Here is a 21,096-nt window from a genome sequence, read left to right on the forward strand (position 1 = left end):
TGCGAAGAGACATCTTTTTCGGATTATCCGAAAAAGATGTCTCTTCGCAGGAAGACTATAAAATTGAGTTTTTGGAGCATCTATTGTACCATACGAATTGACGCTTGATTTTGTTGTGACTTTTGTCGCTCTGATTTTTCCAAGAAAAATAGTTTATAAATGAGTAAAATTCGTGTAAGGGAGTTTGGTCAGATTTGTTTTCATAATATTAGATTAATTTGAGTTTTAGTAAATCAGCACCTTATTGTAGGATGGCCAGTAGAGGAATAGAGAGAAAAAGAAAAGTTTAGGGGAAGGCAAATGGTGCGCATGCAATGGAGATGTGTGTTGGCAGACAGATTTGTGTGCATGGTAAGCAGCTGTAGAGCTTGTAATGTTGCTGGTGGGTTATGAAATAATGCAAATGAGCTAATTTACAAAATTGGACTAAGCTGCAAAATGGGAAAAAAACAGTTGTAAAGCTTTCAGCAGGGGCAGAGGGTGGGCATCACATGGGAATCTCCTAGAATGCCCCTAGCTTGCTTGTCACTCAAAACATACAGTGCAGTGTCAGGGTATGCAAGGTACTAGAAAGCCCATAATCCCTGTTTATAAAAGAAATTAATTACAATGCTGTACTGTGAGCTGCAATTTTAATTTGCTGCAGGGCACAGAGCAAACTAGTAGCTCTGAAAGGACTAGGTATGACCCTTTCACATATCAGGATGTATTTTAAGGCCGTTAGCATTTCTGCACTTTCACCTAGCCTTAGCCTGTAAAGGACAAACAGCCAGCCCAGTCAAATTTGAGAGCCAGCCTGCAATTTATATAATATTAAATGTATACTTAATATAAGTTAAAGTTTGATATTTATGGGATTTGCTATTATTTTCATAAGTAAATGTATCTATTTAAAAATAAAGTGTGGGTTACAAATCTAAAAGGAGGCGCAAATTTTAATTTGGTTGCTTATTAACATTCCCGTGGCTTTGTCTCAAGGTGTAAGGTAACAAATACGATTTTCTCTTTACAAGCTTTATAAAGCCTAACAGGTTTAGGCCCTGTGTGGTTATCCAATCTTCCTGTAGTTCAGCAGAGTCTAATTCTGTGCATAGGTTAATAGTAAATACCTTAACGATTTTAAGAAATATAAAAAAAAAAGCAAGAAAACAAATATGGATGCAAAGGAGGTTTTCTGCAGAATAACTGAGTAAAACATTTCAGATAGTCTGGTATTTTACACACTTAAATAAACTGAGGAAAACATGAATCTTCTTGTTGGCACAAAATACATACATGCATATGGGTCAACACTTATTCAAGTTATTCATTCAGTACAAATATTTAAAAAACATTTTATCGGCATAAAATTATATGCGTTATAATTCGTCAATGTATTGTGCCAAATAAAAGACTACTGGTTCAAAGATTAATAAAATAATAAATTACTTTGTGGGATAAAGGGATTCTGACTTTTCAGACTGTATATACATTATCTAGATTGCCTTGTACTAAAGCTATTGTTCCAGCTAAATATCAAGCACAAATCACTATTTTCCCCAAGCCCTACAGGGCCTGCAAAAGTACATCAGAATCATAATGCAGCAGGATTAATTCTTATGCTTCACTTGTTGAACTGCTTGTTGCAGCAGAGGAGTGTGCTACTGATGTTCCCTGGGTGGTTTGCCTTGCCCCCAATTCTGTATATACTTATCAGGCAACTATATGTGGTTACAGGGCTCTTTGCACATTAAGGGAGTTATTTACTTAACTCTGCTCTGGCTTTTTCCAGATTTATTAAAGTCCGATTGCTGCAAAAAACCTGAATATGAAAATCCGCCATCTCAGACCTGCCGAGGTGGTGTATTAGTCAATGGCAGAGGTCCCTATATTATTTTGCTGTTTATGTGGTCTGAGCTAGAATTAGCCCAAAAATCTGTCCATTTGGCCAAAAACTCAAAAAATTCTAGCTTTTTGGGGAAAAAGGCAGAACCAAATCGAGCGATTCTGGGAAAATACACGGAAAATAATTATATGATTTGGGTTTTCGCTCGATTTTATCAAGTTTTTACCCGAACCTATTAAATCATGCTTTTTTAATAACAAATAAGGTAAAATCGGGTATGGGAGTTTGGTTGTGGTTTCTTTTTTTTTCATTTAAATAATGAGATAAATTTGAATATAAGTAAATAATAGCTGTGCTATTTGCTCCATTTGTATAATTACAAAAAAAAAAAAAACTGAAAGAAAACATAAAATGAAAGAACTCTCACAGATTCTTATCAGATCAATGGAATCACATTTGCCTACAGTGTTATCTGTCTGAGATAACAGTTGGCTGGACAGTGGTGCAAAGTCTACACATAATACAGGAAGGCATTCAGGCTCTGTGAGTTACAGGTAATAAAATCTTCAGATGCAGCAGATATAGATGTATCTTATAGAAGTCAGTCCAACTCAGACAATTGCATGAATGCATTTAAAACAAGTAAAGCCACATTTTAACAGTACTGTTTAAAGTGTGGCACAATATTGTGCTTGTATTATTACATCCTACTGTAAGAACTCAAGAGAGCATTCTCAGCCGACAGCAGAACATTCTGCAGATCGTAGTCAAATGAAGGTGCCTTTTCCAAAAGAATGACTGCAAGTAATAATGCTAAGTGAGCTGTTAGTCCCCATATTTTATATATTTTCTTCTTCTGTTTGTCTTCATAGTGGAAGGCGTGAATTTTGTGAATTCCAGTTCTTGGAACATTTACATTTAATATGCTATATTGATCAGAACTAAGAAAGAAATCCAGAGGCACTAAAAACACATCAGCGACTTCATTGGGGTCTGGACAGGCCTGGAATGGTTCTTCTACAACTGCAACAACTGGTGTGATCAAATATCTTGGTGACTGAAACAAAAAAAATAATGCAATTAATACATTGGTCTCTCAAAAGTTTGGATGTCCCTGGTTTACATCTTGTGCCCCAGTAAAGGTTGCATTATTAAATAGCTACAAAAAGATTACATAATCCTCATGCAGGAAAAGAGCAGGAGACTGCAACTTATTGGTGGCTCTAAAGCTGTAAATAAATTACTGCTTCCACAATCCAGCTAATATGGTACTTTTAAAGGTATAGCATTAAAAATGCTGCCCTGCTTTGATTGGTGGATGAAAATGATAGCCACTACCTATGGAAGCAGGGGCATGACAAGGTGCAGAAGCCCCTCCTAGTTGTCAATATGTGATTGGGCAGTGGAAACGGGATCAGGTTGATGTGGGACAGCCTTAAAATATTGTGGACTAGGTTGCCGCCACCCCCCCCACTCCATTTTGTAGCAGCACCGGAAAACTCCCACCCACCCAGTAAATTATATCACTTGTTACAATAAAATTGTTCTGCAGCCTTTTCACCCAAAAAGCATAATTGTTGTATTTCCTTAAAGAGGCTTTGAGGAACGGGGCTGTTGGTTATTGGGTAAGGGCTGGGATAGGTACCAACGTTGCCTCTGTCAAGACAAAAGCAGTCTTAGATTATTTATATTCGGTACTGAAACCCCCACACTGAGGACCACATAATGTCTGTGATGTCCTTCCTCACTGTCTCGTTATAGACAGTGGTGGATGTAACAAAAAAAAAAGGCCTTTCTACTTTGTGGTATAAAAAAAGGTTGCCAAAACTGCTAGAAAGAGACTGTCAGTTAAAACCTTACTTGTGTGTACCTGTGTGGTCAGAAATTTAGACAGACTGGAAATGTCAGGGTAAAGGGATAAAAGGGGGAAAAGGAATAACAGTGACACTCCTCAGCATGCAAAGCCAGAATTAGGGGTAGGCAGAAGAGGCATGTGTCTAGGGCGCAACGGAGGCGGGTGGCACTTGTCATGTACCTCTTCCTTCGACTACCCCTTCTCTGAGCCCTGATCCCCTCATTGCCCACTTATAGGATATTATTGTCCCCCAACATGCGTAAGTGTGCCCCACTGACACTGCGCAGCACATACACGCACTGTTGCCTGCAGACATTTATCCGTGCAACATTATTTCAGTCCTTTGGCATCCAACTGCCTTCTGTTAAAACCATATCACTCCAGAGCACTAACTGCCATCTTTCATGCTCACCAGTCCGTTGTACTTTAGGGCGTATCTTTTGGTTTGTTTTATGCTTCGAAGCAATGCAACTTTCAATAAACACATTAAGTTGTGTGTAAGATTTGATGTATCTCTAATAATGTTTGAGTAAGTTCTAGGGTCAAAGTACCTTTATATTGTGAAATAGTGTTATATACAGAAACGGAACTAGAGAGGGGCGGGCCCTGGCGCAGGACGCGCAGCCGGGCCCCCGCCCTCCTCCGTACACCCGGAACTGGCCGGGGAACATGCGGCGGGCGGACTGCTGGGGGGCCCTGAGCCCGCACCCCCTGCTCCCCCGGTAATATATGCAATACAAATGAATGCAATACAAATATGTGCAAAGTACAAATAGCCAGTCGAACATGTCACTGACAGCCTACAGCAAATAATGTGTATACTTAATGCATATATATAATATGCAGAAATGTCTGTTTCATATGTGTATCTGTGTGTGTGTCCTTTTCTCATGAAGAGAGAGAAAGACCTGGAACCTCATGCCCCCCCCCAAGTATCTGAAAAGGCAGTAGCATATGTTTAAAAGCATCCTTAATCCTTAAAATGTATAAATAATCAAGATGTATGTTGTGATCACTACTAATTCAATATGAACCAAATTTACATTATGATTCGAGATATCAGTTTATGTCCACTTCAGAGTAATGGTTGTTTGGTTGAAACTCTTCCATGAAAACCATTTCTTAGAAAAGAGTTCTCCAGACTGTAGATGGGTGTAACAGGGTACCTGCGGTTCCTGCCAGTTCTAAGCTGATAGCGGTGCTGGATATATTCTGATTTTATTGGAAAGTAAGCTTAACACATTTCACTCAGCTGCACTCAGTAACCCTGACCAACCAATATGTTGCCTGTCCTGAACCTTGCTGGCTCTTCTGCTGAAGAGCTTGGGCAGGACCTTGTGGATGCAGGATGACACCTTGTGTCTTGTTCTATGCTTTTTCTAAAGTGCCTGAACTTTTTCGAGGTACTGCAAGTCTGTAAAAACTCAGTGTGAACTGTATAGCTATTAATGTCCCTTTCTTGGAAATTGAAAATGTACATACCAAATACATTTTATTGAATAAGAATGTACAAGCAGAGAAGACTTGATTGAAACATTTTGGCATAGCCCAATGCAACATATTAGAGCCACTTCTCATTGGAGTGAATGGTGCTCATGCTTTACATATTGTGGCAGGATGATCCAATTAAGTGTTTTCTATCTGTCACTTACCACTGACATGCATGGAATAAGTCGGCCAATGATCTCCACCTGCTCAGGACATAGGCCAATTTCCTCTTTGGCTTCTCTGAGAGCAGTTTGTATATCATCCCTGTCAGTCTGCTCACGCCGTCCTCCTGGAAAGCACACATCTCCTGGCATGGTCTTAAGCTGGAAAGCAATAAATATGTTTATGCAATGCTAAAAATGTAGAAAAATTTCCCAAAATGAAAATGAACAACTTTCTTCTATATAAGTCCTGAACTTTTAAAACTGGTGTGTTGGCTTCAGAAAGCCTACAATACTTTATATAAATAAGCTGCTGTGTAACCATGGGGGCAGCCAATCAAGCAGAAGATACACAGTAGATAACAGATGCATTCTGAAGAATACCATTGTATTCTACAGAGTTTATCTGATGTGTATCCTGAGATATCAAAAGGAACATTCTTTGGAGAGATACTTTTGTAACATGGAAGATAATTCATAAATTACATGGTAGCAATTATCAAATTTCTCCTTTTCTGTCCCCCTTTGATTTATGTATGTTCAGTAAAGCAGAAAGAAAATCTTTAATTCCATACTAATGGGGAAAAGGTATTTCCCAAATTACACACTTAGCTGATAATGTTACTGGTTTACCAATATTGTGGGATGATTTGAAATCTAAGTTTGATCTGAATGAGTGTGACAGACTAATTCTTATGAGATTGTTGTGTGGTTTAGACCTTCTCACACATAAAACTAGTGTGGCTATGGATAAACTTCCTCTTTGTAAAGGGATCCAAAAAATCTTAGATGAACCTACTTTTAATAAGATTTCTTACATTACTGACTTCTGTCTTCGATCTTCTCCTAGTAATCTTAATCCTCTACAAATGTTAGCGAAAAAGTGGTCATCCCTATTAAAAGTTGAAATCACTTCTCAGAATTTGTTATCCTCTATTAAGAACTTTAATAAACTTATATGATGTGAAGGATGGCGAGTTCAACATTATAGGTTGATACATTTAAGTTATAACTCCCTTTACTTTCAGAATTCAGAGGGTATCACACTTTCCCATTGTCTTAAATGTAAATCAGAAAATGTTTCTTTCTTACATTATATGTGGGAATGTCCTTTTATTTCTGAATTATGGAGTAAGCTTGAGGATTTTCTAAGTAAAAAGTTGAACATTTATCTTAAGTTGTCTCCTGACCTTGCACTACTTGACTTTCAAGTAATGTCGTCTACAAGTAGTTTTCCAATGACAAAGATGTGGAGTAATTATAAACATTTTATACATTTAGCCTTTGCTTCTACTCGGAAATCTCTTTCCATATTGGATTCAAGATAATTCCCCAGATTTGAAGGTTATCTTATCATATCTTAGATCTTTATGTATAGATGAGGCCATTGGCTTTAGGCATGGTAGTGTAAGTTTACGGGAACATTTTCTTAAGTTATGGTCTCCATATTTTCAAATTTTGGAGTCTGATGATAAAGCCTATATAGATAAATTTCTGTACAATTCTGATGAAGATTCTTCTCTTTATACCCATTGCAGTTCTGGGATGAACTGATGATGTGATAATTTACTATATTATTTTAATAAATATTGGTTTGTCTGGTTGGTAGAGAGGAGAATTTTATTTTATTTTAACTTATCTTATTTTATTTTGATTTTTGATTTTTCTTGATTAATATTGTTAAGGATCAATCTTTTGTGTTCTGTTCTAAATGAATTGTTCTGTAATATTTCTTTTATTGCAAAATCTACAAATGTCTTGATGAGCAAAATGTCCTGCTGTTACTCTTCTTGATTATTTAAAATGCCAATAAACATAATTGAAAAGAAAAGATGTGTATCCTGTGCCTTTTCTCCTTTTTCAGCTTTGAATGGCTGCCCCCATGGCTACACAGCAGCTTGATTGTATAAACTATAGTAGAGTTTCTGAAGCAAACACACCAGTTTTACAAGTGCAACATCGCAGTAGATTACATTGCCATTAATTTAATACACTTTAATTTTTTGGTTTTACTGTTCCTTTAAGCAGAAAAAGAACATGGGATATATATTTAAAAACTCAAAGCAGCTAAATATTCCGTAAGTAAAATAAAAAGTCATACTTCCATTGACCTGACGGTGAATAGCAAATTGATTTTCCCTTCCTTTATAAAAAGAGGTAGCAGAACTGAGGCTTTTTGAAGTGGTATACTGGCAAACCGGGTCCCAACATCATATTTCTTTATGATATTCTTGATCTTCTCTTTAAGTCTAAGACAAAAAGGAAACACAATCTAATGAAGATACAAAAATATCCCAGTAGATTTAAACGTTTTAAGCAAAAACAAGTGTATTGCAGTATATATATATACACACACAGTAGAACCCCCATTTTATGTTTTTCAGGGGACCAGAAAAAAATGGTGTAAAATCAGGGAAATGTATTATGCATAATATATAGGTGGGTCTACAAAACAACAATGTAAAATGAGGGAAAACTTAAAATCAGGGGATGTAAAATGGGGGTTCTACTGTGTGTGTGTGTATATATAGATATATGTATGTGTGTGTATGTGTATATATATATGTGTGTGTGTGTGTATATGTATATATATATATATATATATATATGTATATGTATATGTGTATATGTATAATGTATATATATATATATATATATATATATATATATATATATATATATATATATATAGCTCCCACCCCTCCCAGCTATAGTCAGGTGATCCCACTGGTGTCTAATAAAAGGGCAGCCAAGTTTGGGAGTTTTACTTTGAAAGCAGCTAGTAAGTTGCAGGTAAAACTTAGTCCCTTTGTAAAATGTATATTGAATTGAATTCTTAATGAATCAGATGAAAATGTATATTGAATTGAATTGAATTCTTAATGAATCAGATGAAAATTAAGCGTAGGACTGGCCAGATATGGGATGACTTTGACGTAGTTGGCCAGCTTAAATATATTGCAATATATGGACAAACAATCCCTGTGTTGTTTAAAGGGTAAGGCATTTTTTAGTAGCAGTATGCACAAAATGTCTCTGTCTTAAATATATTGATAATGGGTTGAGTGCAGAGGACCTCTTGTAGTTGACTATATATATATATATATATATATATATATATATATATATATATATATATATATATATATATATATATATATATATATATATATATATATATATAAGGGATGCACCGAATCCACTTTTCTGGATTTGGCCGAACACCCGAATGATTCGGCCGAATACCGAACCGAATCCGACCCCGCTATGCATACGCAAATTAGGGGTGGGAAGGGGAAACATTTTTTACTTCCTTGTTTTCTGACAAAAAGTCACGCAATTTCCCTCCCGCCCCTAATTTGCATTTGTGTATTTGGATTTGTCCGAATCCTGCTGAAAAAGGCCGAATCCTGGCCGAATCCCGAACCGAATCCAACAACACAATCCCTGTGTTGTTTAAAGGGTAAGGCATTTTTTAGTAACAGTATGCACAAAATGTCTCTGTCTTAAATATATTGATAATGGGTTGAGTGCAGAGGACCTCTTGTAGTGGTTATATAATATATATATATATTAGGGATGCACCGAATCCACTTTTCTGGATTTGGCCGAACACCCGAATGATTCGGCCGAATACCGAACCGAATCCGACCCCGCTATGCATACGCAAATTAGGGGTGGGAAGGGGAAACATTTTTTACTTCCTTGTTTTCTGACAAAAAGTCACGCAATTTCCCTCCCGCCCCTAATTTGCATTTGTGTATTTGGATTTGTCCGAATCCTGCTGAAAAAGGCCGAATCCTGGCCGAATCCCGAACCGAATCCTGGATTTGGTGCACCCCTAATATATATTTATATATATATATATATATACCGCGGGTGGAACTAAGATCATATTTTACAAACGCTATATGGAGGACCTGTTATTACTGTGGCAGGGGACGGAGGGAGAGTTTATTGATTTTCACAAAACCTTAAGTGACATAGACTCCGCCATTAAGTTGACAATGACACACGACAGACAAAAGATAAACTACCTTGATGTGAGTATCTATGTAGAGGACAATCAGTTATATACTACATTATATAGAAAGCCAACCGATAGAAATAGTCTGATCCAAGCACGGTCTCATCATCCACCACACATGTCCCGGGGGGTTCTACATTCACAATTCCTAAGAGTTATTAGGAATAATTCTAATCGGGATACGGCAGAACTTCAACTGAAAGCATTAGCTAGTAAGTTTGCCTCCAGGGGCTATGCTGACACCCTGATAAAGGAACAATTGGATAGGGCTTGCCTTCACACTCAGGATGACCTTTTACAGAAGCAGGTGAAATCGCCCAAGGAGGGCTTGGATTACATTTTTGTAACAGAATGGACGGACGCCAGTCCACAGATTAAGAAAGCTCTGACAGGGATTACCTGGCTGGATCGACCACTGAAACCTGGATGTTACAAATGTGCCAGCTGTTTGACCTGTGAAGGATTGTCACAAGGCACTCATTTTACACACCCTAGAACTGGGGTTAAGTACAAGATACAACATAGGGTGTTTTGCACCACTGACCATATTGTTTATATGGCTTGGTGTCCTTGTGGATTACATTACATAGGCAAAGCTTCCACTACATACCGGGAGCGAATGAATAACCATCGTAGTGCAGAAGTGCACTAGCTACAGGAAAGGCAGAGCAACCTGTTCCCAGACATTGGCTCAAGATGAGACACACACTCCCTCAATTCAGGCCTGTGATAATAGATCATTTGCCTGCCCGCAAGAGAGGAGGCAATAGAGATCTACTATTATTGAGAAAGGAGAGTATGTGGATTTTCACTCTGGACACATTAGCCCCAAAAGGGTTAAATGAGACTTACCTATGTCTCCTTTCTACTAAGATTTAGGGGTCCAACAATAGCATTTATAGACTCTTGTGTGGTTAAAGAGACCTTTTATAGAATGGGAGTCGATGTATTTGCATTGGAATGACCATTTTACAAGATTAGCACAATGTTGCAAGGGGAGAGTTTTGTTACTAAAGCTGGCCATAGATGTTGAGATTTTTAAAAGATCAGATCCTGATCGTGAGACCATGATCTTCTCGGAACGATCGTACAAATTGACCATCAACTAAAAAGACCAATTTGCCAGGAAAACAAAGGGTAGCTACCTGCTTGGGCCTTCAAACATAGATAGATTGCACTGGGACCGACAAAGATTTTTTGACCTGGCCGATCAATTTCCTGACAGATATCGGGCGAAAAATCGTAAGATGTAAGATCGTTCGAATCCCACTAACCGCACGATAATTTCGAAGGATTGGTCGGGCTTCCCTAAAATCAGTCGTTCAGCAAGAGAAATCTTTGCGTCTATGGGGACCTTAAGTATATATTGGAGATTGCGTGCCATAAGGACACTATCTTGTGTTAAAATGTTGCAAATTGTCAAATGGGCTGTTAACATATGGTTGTTTTGTTTTTATTTTCACAGTTTTACATCACACACTCCAATAAGGGGCTATGTCACCGTTTGAAAGGCTCTGATTACCTGGAGGTACTGGATGAATAGCAGATTTTGCTGGTAGGCCTATGACAGGGAAGACGTTTTCCGGATGCTGAATACCCCAGACTAAACAATAATTAACAATATACATACAGGCGTCAGCTCCCTCCCTGGTCCCAATACAGGTCATTGAGCGGTTTAAATAGCGGATTTATGTGGGACTAAGTTGTCTGCTATCGTGTCCATCCAGTGACCAGATGGTATATGAGAAATACAGGTAGGCGCAAATAGTTGCGAGTTGGGTGGGCGATTGGCCACACTCCATCTCTAGCACCTGGGCGCTACTAAGTATGTGAATGTTGGATGAGCAGTTGGTATTGAACCTATGAATGAAGTCTCGATGCTGCAGGACTCACGGCCCCGTGAGTGACATCTTCACTGCGGGGCCTGTTAGGGGTACTGATGTGGAGGTCGGTGTACACTGACAGTGAGCTGGCGCCCGGTTAAGTTGCGAGCTTGAAGGATCGGTAAGGGGTATTGGTGTCGCTGAGTGGATTACACCTGTCATCAGAGGCGATATGGGGAACGATCCTTTCCTCTGCTACTCACAGTCCTCCTTGGTAAGTGGCGATAATGTTTTAAAACAGCACCAGCACGCAGGGGCTGCATCACAGCACTTTTTGAATATATGTACAGCATGTACCTAGAAGGGATACTGAAATGTTACACTATCACATACGATTATGCATACACACTGGGGGCACTTCCCTTATAGGAATAGCGGCTGCTGAGTGAAATACACTTATACACTACCAATTAGTGACGCACTCATGTTCTGGTGACATCACAGGCTGTTATTTTATGTTTAAATAGATTGTTATTTCCACTGTGCACACCACCTGAGGAAGGCTCTAGTATCTAGAGTCGAAACGTTTTGTTTTTCTGTTTTGCACCTTACAAGCCCTGTGAGTGCGTTTTTTTCTACATTTTGTTATACATAATACCACTAAACTGCACCCAGGCAGTTGTTCTTCATTACATGAGTGCTCCAGCTTGACGAATAATATATATATATATCTTTTTTTTTTTTAAACATTGCTTCTTATCCTACCCAGCAACCAAGGCCCATCTATTTTACTGACCCTTTGCTATAGTGTAATTGGAGGTTGTCAGTCTCTGGAACAATAGGTAACAATGAAAACACTACCTTCAGTTTATTTTAGCCTAACCCTTAACCATAGCCTAGCTTTAATTACAGCCTGCATATTATTTATTTATTTTATAGTGCTGTTTTTTGCAGCTATCTAGAAAAGTAAAATCCAGTACAATCTTAATCCTTTAAAAGCAGTGACAGGTTAGATAACTTTGGTCCTCTGTTGGGGTCATTTTATTTGAACTTATTTCAGGTGTGATGCTAGCCAAGGGAGGGCCCTGTATTTGAGCTCCTGTGACTTTAGGGTAAGGCCACACTAAGCGATAGCGCGGCGATTTGACTCGCCGCGACTATTCGCCGCGACTTTTAATCCTCAATCGCTGGTGAAACTTTGGCGCTGGCGTCTATGGGGAATCGCTGCGTAAAAACACACGCGGCGATCTTTTTTCTATTGTCGCTCGAAATCGCCTCGCTAGGCGATTTCGAGCGACAATAGAAAAAAGATCGCCGCGTGTGTTTTTACGCTGGCGATTTTGCGCGATTTCCCATAGACGCCAGCGCCAAAGTTTCGCCAGCGATTGAGGATTAAAAGTCGCGGCGAATAGTCGCGGCGAGTCAAATCGCCGCGCTATCGCTTAGTGTGGCCTTACCCTTACTTGCAGTGTTCTGTTATTCTAATAGGGGTTACTCATTCAGTCAATAAGCAAGTGTTGCTCAGTAGAATAAGCAAATGAAATAATCGTATCTCAGTAGCTGCTTGCAATCACATTGTGCTGTTCATTTTCTTGCCAAGAGACTGGTGAGGGTGTTGATCCTTCCTAATTACTGCGCATCAGGCAGAAGTGATAGGAGAGGCCAGACGGTGCACGTGAGGAATTTTCCTTCTTGTGATTTTCTGATTATTTCCATATTATAATATGCAAAGTAGAGTTTTGATTGGGTTTTTACTTTTTTTTGAAGTGTCAGTGTTAACAATTACGCACATCACTGTTAACAATTACAATTATATAATATATGGAAACCCAATATCCAGAAATATTTAAAATACAGAAATGACAGTTTACATAGTCCTATTTATGCAATTTACATTTTTAATGAGTTTCTTTTTTCTGGGTACAAGGGTACTTGATGGTAACTAAGCTGCATAAATTCATATTTGTGTCTATTGGGTGTTTTCAATGGTTTTTGGGGTCTGGATTCGAGAAAAGCCCTTCCCTTGAATCAACCCAAGTCTCAATAATTTCCGATAACATATTCCATACCTGTAATCATTATCCAGTATCTGGAGTGGTGATTCTGGCTCCATACCTCTTGACTTGCTGGTAGCAGGACTTTTGGCTTAAGCCTGTGCATCTACATAGAGTCTGGGTTGGGTGTGGGTCCCTATAAAACAAAAGTAAAGTTTATCAGTGCACTGCAGTCGGTCACTGGTGAGAGAGTGCTGAGACCAACCCCTCAATACACTCCTGTGCGTGCACTATCACTTTGAAAGCCTAAAACATTCTATACCAAGTCTATACCAAACATATTGTGACCCAACTTCAGCATTTCATCACACACTGTGGCCTTAAACAACTTCATGACACAATACCTCCCAACTGTCCCATTTTCACAGGGACAGTCCCTCTTTTGACAGCTCAACCCGCAGTCCCTCGTTTGTACTGAAAAGTCCAGATTTTCTCTGAGCACTGAACAGCCAGAAAAAGAAACAATGTTTCTAGCTTAATTGGCTTTTGGCAGAGAGCCTAGAACAGCCACAGCAACAGATAAGATACTTTTGTAACAATTTTGAGCTAAGCAAATAGGTAAGGGCAAGGCCAGACGTGGCGTTTTTAAAAAGAAACGGGCGTAAATACGCCACTGAAACCACACACGAACGTCAACATGCGTTTTTCATAACGTAGGTTTCTTTTCCCAACATGCACTTCTCATTGTTCTCATTGAGAATTTGGACGCCATATTTAAAATATGCTGCGTATTTACTCAAAGTGTGGTTTCAAACGTGCAAATCCCATAGAGTCTATTGATTTGATAGTTTCTTGACGTATTGGCTTTTCTGCTGAAAAACGCCAATACTGGCGTCCTGTGGCGGATTTCGGCGTGCAAGCGCCCTGTGTGAATTGCCATAGTGTGTTTTCCATTAGTTTCAGTGGTAGTGCAGTTTACAATGTGTCCCCTAACCACTTCATGACTTTATGGCCCCAAGTATTTCAAGAAACCCTATGGTCCCTAGGAATTTCATGACACACTGTGACCCTAACCACTTCATGACACTACGACCCCCAAGCATTTCATTTAAGATGCAATGGTGAGCCACCCACCATTCATTATGTCCTGTTCTCATCTTGCAAGACCACAGGCTGGGAGCCGAGAATCAGGACTGACCCGCACAGAAATGTCACTGCATAAATGGATTCAGCATACTGAACTAATCACAGCCATGCCAGCACAAATACTGCAGAAAATGGATTCAAGGCATTGCATTCCAGGAATGATAAGCATATGGGTGTGTTGAATTACAACTCTCAGAAACCCCAAGAGCTACACACGCACACACTACAGAGTAGTAGTAAAATCACAAAGCAAAAGCAGTTGGAAGCAGATTGTAGTGCATGACAGGGTGAAGTCCCTGGAACTGTCTATAAGGGATAGACAAGGGACTTATTGCCCTGCCTAGTCCAACTGCATAGTAAATAAACCCTACCGCAGGCAACCCCAAGAGTTCCTTAGAGGTATATAGTTTAAGGATCAAGCAAAGGAACACACACCCACCCCACATTGCAGAGGATTAGTACAATCACAAACCAAATGCAGCTAGAAGCAGGCTGTAATGTTGTCAGGACATCAGGCTGAGACTGAGAGGGAGGAGCTGCTGCTAGCAGGAACAAGTGCATGCTGGATATTGTAGTTTTGCATTAACTATGCAGTCGGCAAGAAGTCAAAGTACAACTACATTATGCAGCATGCACTGGGTAATTGAAGATTCACTGATATCAGCAAAGGTGGGCCAGGCAGGCTCAGAAATTTACATTTGCAGTTTATAATTTAAAAAAAAAAGAAAAAATTGTCAGGTTTTCAAACTACAAGGCTCCAAAAAGTACAAGCCCAAATCCTTACACTGCTGGGTTTCTAATGAAAACCTCTGCTATGATATATATAAAAAATCTTGGTAATGTGCATTTTACTTTTATGGTTTGCTCACTGCAAAAGATAATTTAAAAACTACAATACCCAGCATGCAAAGGGACTCAGCAGTGCAGGAAACACTTCCCATTCATGTCCCTCCTAGCGGCAGAAGTTCAGCCGTCTCAGTCCCAACCGAAAACACCCAGTGAATGCTGGATGCATGCTCGGGACCTAGGGTTTTCTGGATAAGGGGTCTTTCTATAATTTGGGACTTCATACCTTACGTCTGCTAAAATCATTTAAAGGTTAAATAAATCCAACAGCCTTGTTTCCCTACCAATAAGGATTAATTATATCTTAGTACATGTTACTGTGTTGTTATTACAGAGAAAAAAGACATGTTTTAGAATTTTTAATTACTTAATTAAAATGCATTCTACGGGAGACAGCCTTCCTGGATTTCAGAGCTTTATGGATAACAGGTCTCCAGATAACAGATCCTATACCTGTACTATGCTTTCTGGCTAATTGAGAACTAAATAGCAGTATGTATAGGTGTTTATTTGGTCAAAGAGTGACATCTACTGGTCTTGTATGAAAAATACAGCGTGCAAAGGAATCTACAGCCTGGATTAGCAACATAGTTAGCCATTGTTGCATACCTCCCAACTGTCCCTTTTTCGGAGGGACAGTCCCTCTTTTGACAGCTCAACCTGCAGTCCCTCATTTGTACTGGAAAGTCCCTATTTTCTCTGAACTGAACAGCCAGAAAAAGAAATAAAGTTTATAACTTAATTGGCTTTTAGTAGAGAGCACAGAACAGTTAACAGGTTTAAATAAGGTACTTTGTAACAATTTTGAGCCACAAAAAAACAGTTTAGATGAGAAGAAATATTTTCAAACTTTCATAACCTGCCAAATTTTGTAAAATGAACATGGTAATTAGGGGGTGTGGCCACAGAAAGGGCGTGGTCAAAAAATGTGCTGCGCTACGTGCCAAAATGTTGGGAGGTATGATTGTTGTTATTAATATTAACAGGTATTTAAAGAACATTAACACATTCTGCTAGTGCTCTACAATATAGAGTGTATACAAATACTGTACTAACCATTAAAATGCAATATAAAATGTGCTTTAATCACGGCTTCAGCCACTGAACATTACATGAACTGCTAAAATATTAAGAGACATGTTCTTGACTGTCTGCCTCTCATCACATAGCTGTTATATACTTCCAGGCAAACTATAACTCAACTATATTATTTATATGAAAGTGCACGTAGAAGGCTGTCCAGCCACTATTCTATATTGTCATCATGATACTTTAGAAGCAGGACAGGCAGACTTATAGGAAAATAACCTAACAAATAACATACCAGTCTCTAACACAAGCAGAAAAAGGTTCACACAGCATTAATTGACCAGGCTTTGGCTCAATCTCTGGATGAAAAGAAACAAGTATGAGGCTGCAGCTGCCAGAGAGACCTGTAATGTTATCAGGAGAGAGGTAAAAAAATGTGGTTGCTACAGTCCTTTAAGAGATGGACATTTGATAGAAAAAAAGTGAAGACAAATTGTATATTCACAGGAGGGAAATTCTTCTGCATAGAATCTGCTTCAAATAACTTTTGCCTTATTTGTAACCTAATTTGCTCCGATTCTTCTGCAAAGAGGCAAATAAAAACTCTGATATGTCCTTTTGTAGAATTGACACCCCCTTACAGTTCTGAATATCTCCTAAACTAAATGCAAGGTTCAATATTATAATTGCAAGAAAAGTATTAACACATCAAGGGAAGCATGATACTTTGTGAAAGACCTGCATTACATTTCCCCTTTACTTCTTAGTTTGAAACATTTTAAAGACCTTGACAGATGGGACACTTTATCACCTGGCAATATCTATCCCTTCACATGCATTTTAATCGCCACCTGAGGTGTTTGATTCTTGATAATCATTTGAAATTATGGAAGGAGGCATTTTAGCACCTCGTCTGTCAGGGCCCTAAAAACTCTTTTGACTGACAGATTCTGCAATGATTACCAACAGTGCAAATGTGTTAGACACACCGGGCTATTGACTTTCTGTGAAGAACACACAGGCCTTGGGTAGTCTTTTTTGAAAAGTGCCCCAGCCTGTTTATAAAGGACACAGGAAGTCTGAATCAGTTTAATATACACTGAATTAGATTAAATTGTATGTTTTTTGATACTGGAGAGAGGGGCAGTATCCAGAAACCGCTACTTGTTCCTTGACTTATTTTACAGCTCTTAAAAGGAGTTGTTCATTCTGAGACAATTTGCAATTGTTTTTAATTTTCTTTTTGTGTTTTTTGAGTTATTTAGCTTTTTATTCAGCACTGCAGCTCAACAGTTTGCAGTTTCGGCAATCTGGTTGATAAGGATCCAAATTACCTATCAACCCTGCACTGATTTGAATTAGAAACTGGTTTATGAATAAGAGAGGGCCTGAATAGAAGGATGAGTAATAAAAAGTTGCAATCACAATAATTTTGTAGCCTTACAGAGCATTTGTTTTTAGGTGGGCCTCATTTGAATGCTGGAAAGAGTCCAAAAAAAGAAAAAGCCAAATAATTTACAAAACTATAAAAAAAATAATGAAGACCAATTGAAAAGTTTCTTAGAGCTGCCCATTCTTTAACATACTAAACGTTAACTTTAGAGTAAACCACTCCTTTATGATGATGTCAGAGAAGTAGTCTACTTGTCTACTTGGATAAATAGAGGAGAGCGATTCCGCACACCAGGCCGTTTAGTAAAAGTAGAAAATCTTTATTCAATCATGATTAAAAATACACGCTGTATCTTCCGCTTGACGCGTTTCGGGCTCAGCTGCCCTTAATCATAAGCATAAAGACAAAGTGAAAATCCCAACTTAAATAGCTAATGCCCACAGTGACCCCTAATGGTCAAAAAAGGGTAATGAATTACAAAACATCTTAAAAGTATCCATTCAGTGAAGCATAAAACAATTGTGATACATATAAAGATACATTATGATTAGCCACTCAAATTGTTTAAATAAAATAGGAAATATCAAATCTAGTATTTAATCCATCTGGATTGCGTGTATGTAAGGTTAGAATCCAAAAAAACTTCACGGTTATTTAATGAGAGGAGTGGATCACCGCCCCTTCTGGGCATAGACACTCTTTCTATTATTTTTACTCCCAAATCCTGTGTACCACGTTTGCTGCAAAATTTAAAATGTTTGCCAATAGGGGATTTCATATCGCCTTTTTCTATGGCAAGTAAATGTTCCCTTATTCTATCCTTAAGAGGGCAGATTGTACGTCCAACATATTGTTTCTTACAGGATTTACACTCCAATAAGTATATAACCCTGTTACTGCAACAATTATTATAAGTATGGTTACTGAACACTTTTCCTGTGACATTTGATTTAAAATCTGTGCTTATTGAAATTACCATACATGTTTTACAGGGATCCCTGTAAGAAACAATATGTTGGACGTACAATCTGCCCTCTTAAGGATAGAATAAGGGAACATTTACTTGCCATAGAAAAAGGCGATATGAAATCCCCTATTGGCAAACATTTTAAATTTTGCAGCAAACGTGGTACACAGGATTTGGGAGTAAAAATAATAGAAAGAGTGTCTATGCCCAGAAGGGGCGGTGATCCACTCCTCTCATTAAATAACCGTGAAGCTTTTTGGATTCTAACCTTACATACACGCAATCCAGATGGATTAAATACTAGATTTGATATTTCCTATTTTATTTAAACAATTTGAGTGGCTAATCATAATGTATCTTTATATGTATCACAATTGTTTTATGCTTCACTGAATGGATACTTTTAAGATGTTTTGTAATTCATTACCCTTTTTTGACTATTAGGGGTCACTGTGGGCATTAGCTATTTAAGTTGGGATTTTCACTTTGTCTTTATGCTTATGATTAAGGGCAGCTGAGCCCGAAACGCGTCAAGCGGAAGATACAGCGTGTATTTTTAATCATGATTGAATAAAGATTTTCTACTTTTACTAAACGGCCTGGTGTGCGGAATCGCTCTCCTCTATTTATCCTTATCGTTTACGGCTTGGGACGCCGAACTTCCAGCACCCGAACTTGGATTTATTGTGCCGGCTGCCTTCTAATCAACTTGCGGTGAGTCGGAGCGGTTCTCGCTCTCCCTACTTGTCTACTTGCCTTGTAATTGAATTCTGACCACCTTAGATGTAAAAAGTTTATAAACTATTATCCCTCATCAGAAGGGGATTCCTATTTGTAGGAATTTCGAATGAAAAATGACCGACCAAAATTTGTTTAAAAGTTTTTTTTGCAGGTTTTTTGAATCGTACGAATCAAAGTAATAGTGCATTCGATCAAAATCGAATCAAAGTTTTTCCCACAAAAAAACCTTCGATTTTTCAAAGTCCACTAATGGACTCCAAATAGGAAGTCCCCCATAGGCTAAAACAGCAATTCAGCAGGTTTAGTTGGTGAATGGTCGACCTCAAATTTTTAAAGAGACAGTACATGGTAGAGTTAGAATTTTCGAAAAAAAATTCAAATTAAAATTGAATTTGGGCTATTCCCTAGATGAAGTACACATCTCGAAATTCAATTTTTTTTAATTCAAATTTTCACTTTGACCTTTGATAAATCTGCCCCTAACTCTAAGCAACAGCATATCCAACTCTCTTTAGAGTCCAGTCCGGAGAGTGTTCATTTTGTTGACCAACATAAAGTAGGGACAGACTATAGTTTTAATCCAAAATGTTTCATCAACAGAATTCCTTATTTCCAATTTTTGCAAGTTTTCAGAAATAATACTTTGCAGGATGTGGCACCTACTATACACAATGAATTGAAATAGCCAGAGGTTCAATCAGAGTGGTTATGATTGGGACTTCTTTTTAAATGAAGTTAATTTGACAGGCAAAAATATTAAGACTCAGGCTGAATGTGCAAACAGCAAATAGGTTGACTAACTTTACTTAATTTGCCAATTTGATATGGCTAGCCGTGTTCTGAAGGAGGTGGTAAAACAGCTTTGGCACTACAGATGAAAAACTACCCTTAACTAAGTCTAAATTACCAGTGATTCACAATTTGAGGGACCTATTAGTGTGCACAGATCTTAAACCAAAACTGTGGTTATCCACTAAATTTACATGTTACAAGTTAACTTTATTGAAATAAAAAAATAACAAGTGGTATAAAGGTCATATTTTAGTTCCTTTTTCAAGATGAATATAATAAAGTTGTGTTGTTCTCTGATATATATTCAACATTCAGCTGATAGATCAAATGACCAACAAAAGGGAATATCCATCTGTGTGTGAGGTGTTATCAATGTCATAACATCCCAAATAGTGGATTCCGTGCATCCCTACCAATTTTATCTTATTTATTACAAAAAAAACCTTGATTTAACCAGGTTGCAGAAAAACTGTAAAATCGAGCAAAAACCCTAATCACTTGAATTTTTTCGAGCTGCTTCCCCAATTACTCAAATTTGTAGGGCTTTTCCCCAAATTCCTCGAATTTTTTTGAGTTTTTGCCCGAAAACCCAGGAAAAGTCAGATTTTTGGGCTAAACCCAGCTCAGACCATGAAAACGAATCTGAATGTTATTATACCTGATGCTGCTTGAGATACTGTAGGTGCCTCTCCCATTGACTTATACAGGACCTCGACAGGTCTGAGATGGCGGATTTTTGGATTTGCCCGTTTTGCAGCATCAGGCTATAATAACATTAAGATTTTAATAAATAACCCCATATGTGTGTGTGTGTGTGTGTATGTACACACACACACACACACACACTTATTTATTAAAATCTTAATGTTATTATACCCTGATGCTGCAAAACGGGCAAAGGCAAATCCAAAAATATATATAAAACAGAATATTAAACTAAACATATATATATATATATATATATATATATATATATATATATATATATATATATATATATATATGTTTA

The 21,096-nt window shown here is 38.1% G+C and overlaps 1 protein-coding gene across 3 annotated transcripts; it reads right to left on the minus strand.

Moving 5' to 3' along the window:
* Window positions 1–1,155: 1,155 nt before the first annotated feature.
* Window positions 1,156–14,869, minus strand: nudt7.L (nudix hydrolase 7 L homeolog). 3 transcript variants are annotated; one of them, XM_018257887.2, is made up of 5 exons: window positions 14,792–14,869; window positions 13,249–13,369; window positions 7,431–7,578; window positions 5,333–5,491; window positions 1,156–2,882 (listed from the first exon to the last, which is right to left on the minus strand). In XM_018257887.2, the coding sequence occupies exons 2-5, from the start codon at window positions 13,290–13,292 to the stop codon at window positions 2,526–2,528; spliced, it is 708 nt and encodes a 235-aa protein (XP_018113376.1). In that variant the 5' UTR covers window positions 13,293–13,369; window positions 14,792–14,869; the 3' UTR covers window positions 1,156–2,525. The 3 variants fall into 3 exon arrangements, with proteins under 3 accessions (XP_018113376.1, XP_018113377.1, XP_041446091.1); XM_018257888.2 differs by having other exon boundaries at window positions 14,759–14,846; XM_041590157.1 differs by lacking the exon at window positions 14,792–14,869 and adding an exon at window positions 14,308–14,696.
* Between the last annotated feature and the right edge of the window lie 6,227 nt (window positions 14,870–21,096).

The sequence above is a fragment of the Xenopus laevis genome, chromosome 4L (genome assembly GCF_017654675.1).
Source record: "Xenopus laevis strain J_2021 chromosome 4L, Xenopus_laevis_v10.1, whole genome shotgun sequence".
In the NCBI taxonomy this organism is placed as follows: Eukaryota; Metazoa; Chordata; class Amphibia; order Anura; family Pipidae; genus Xenopus; species Xenopus laevis.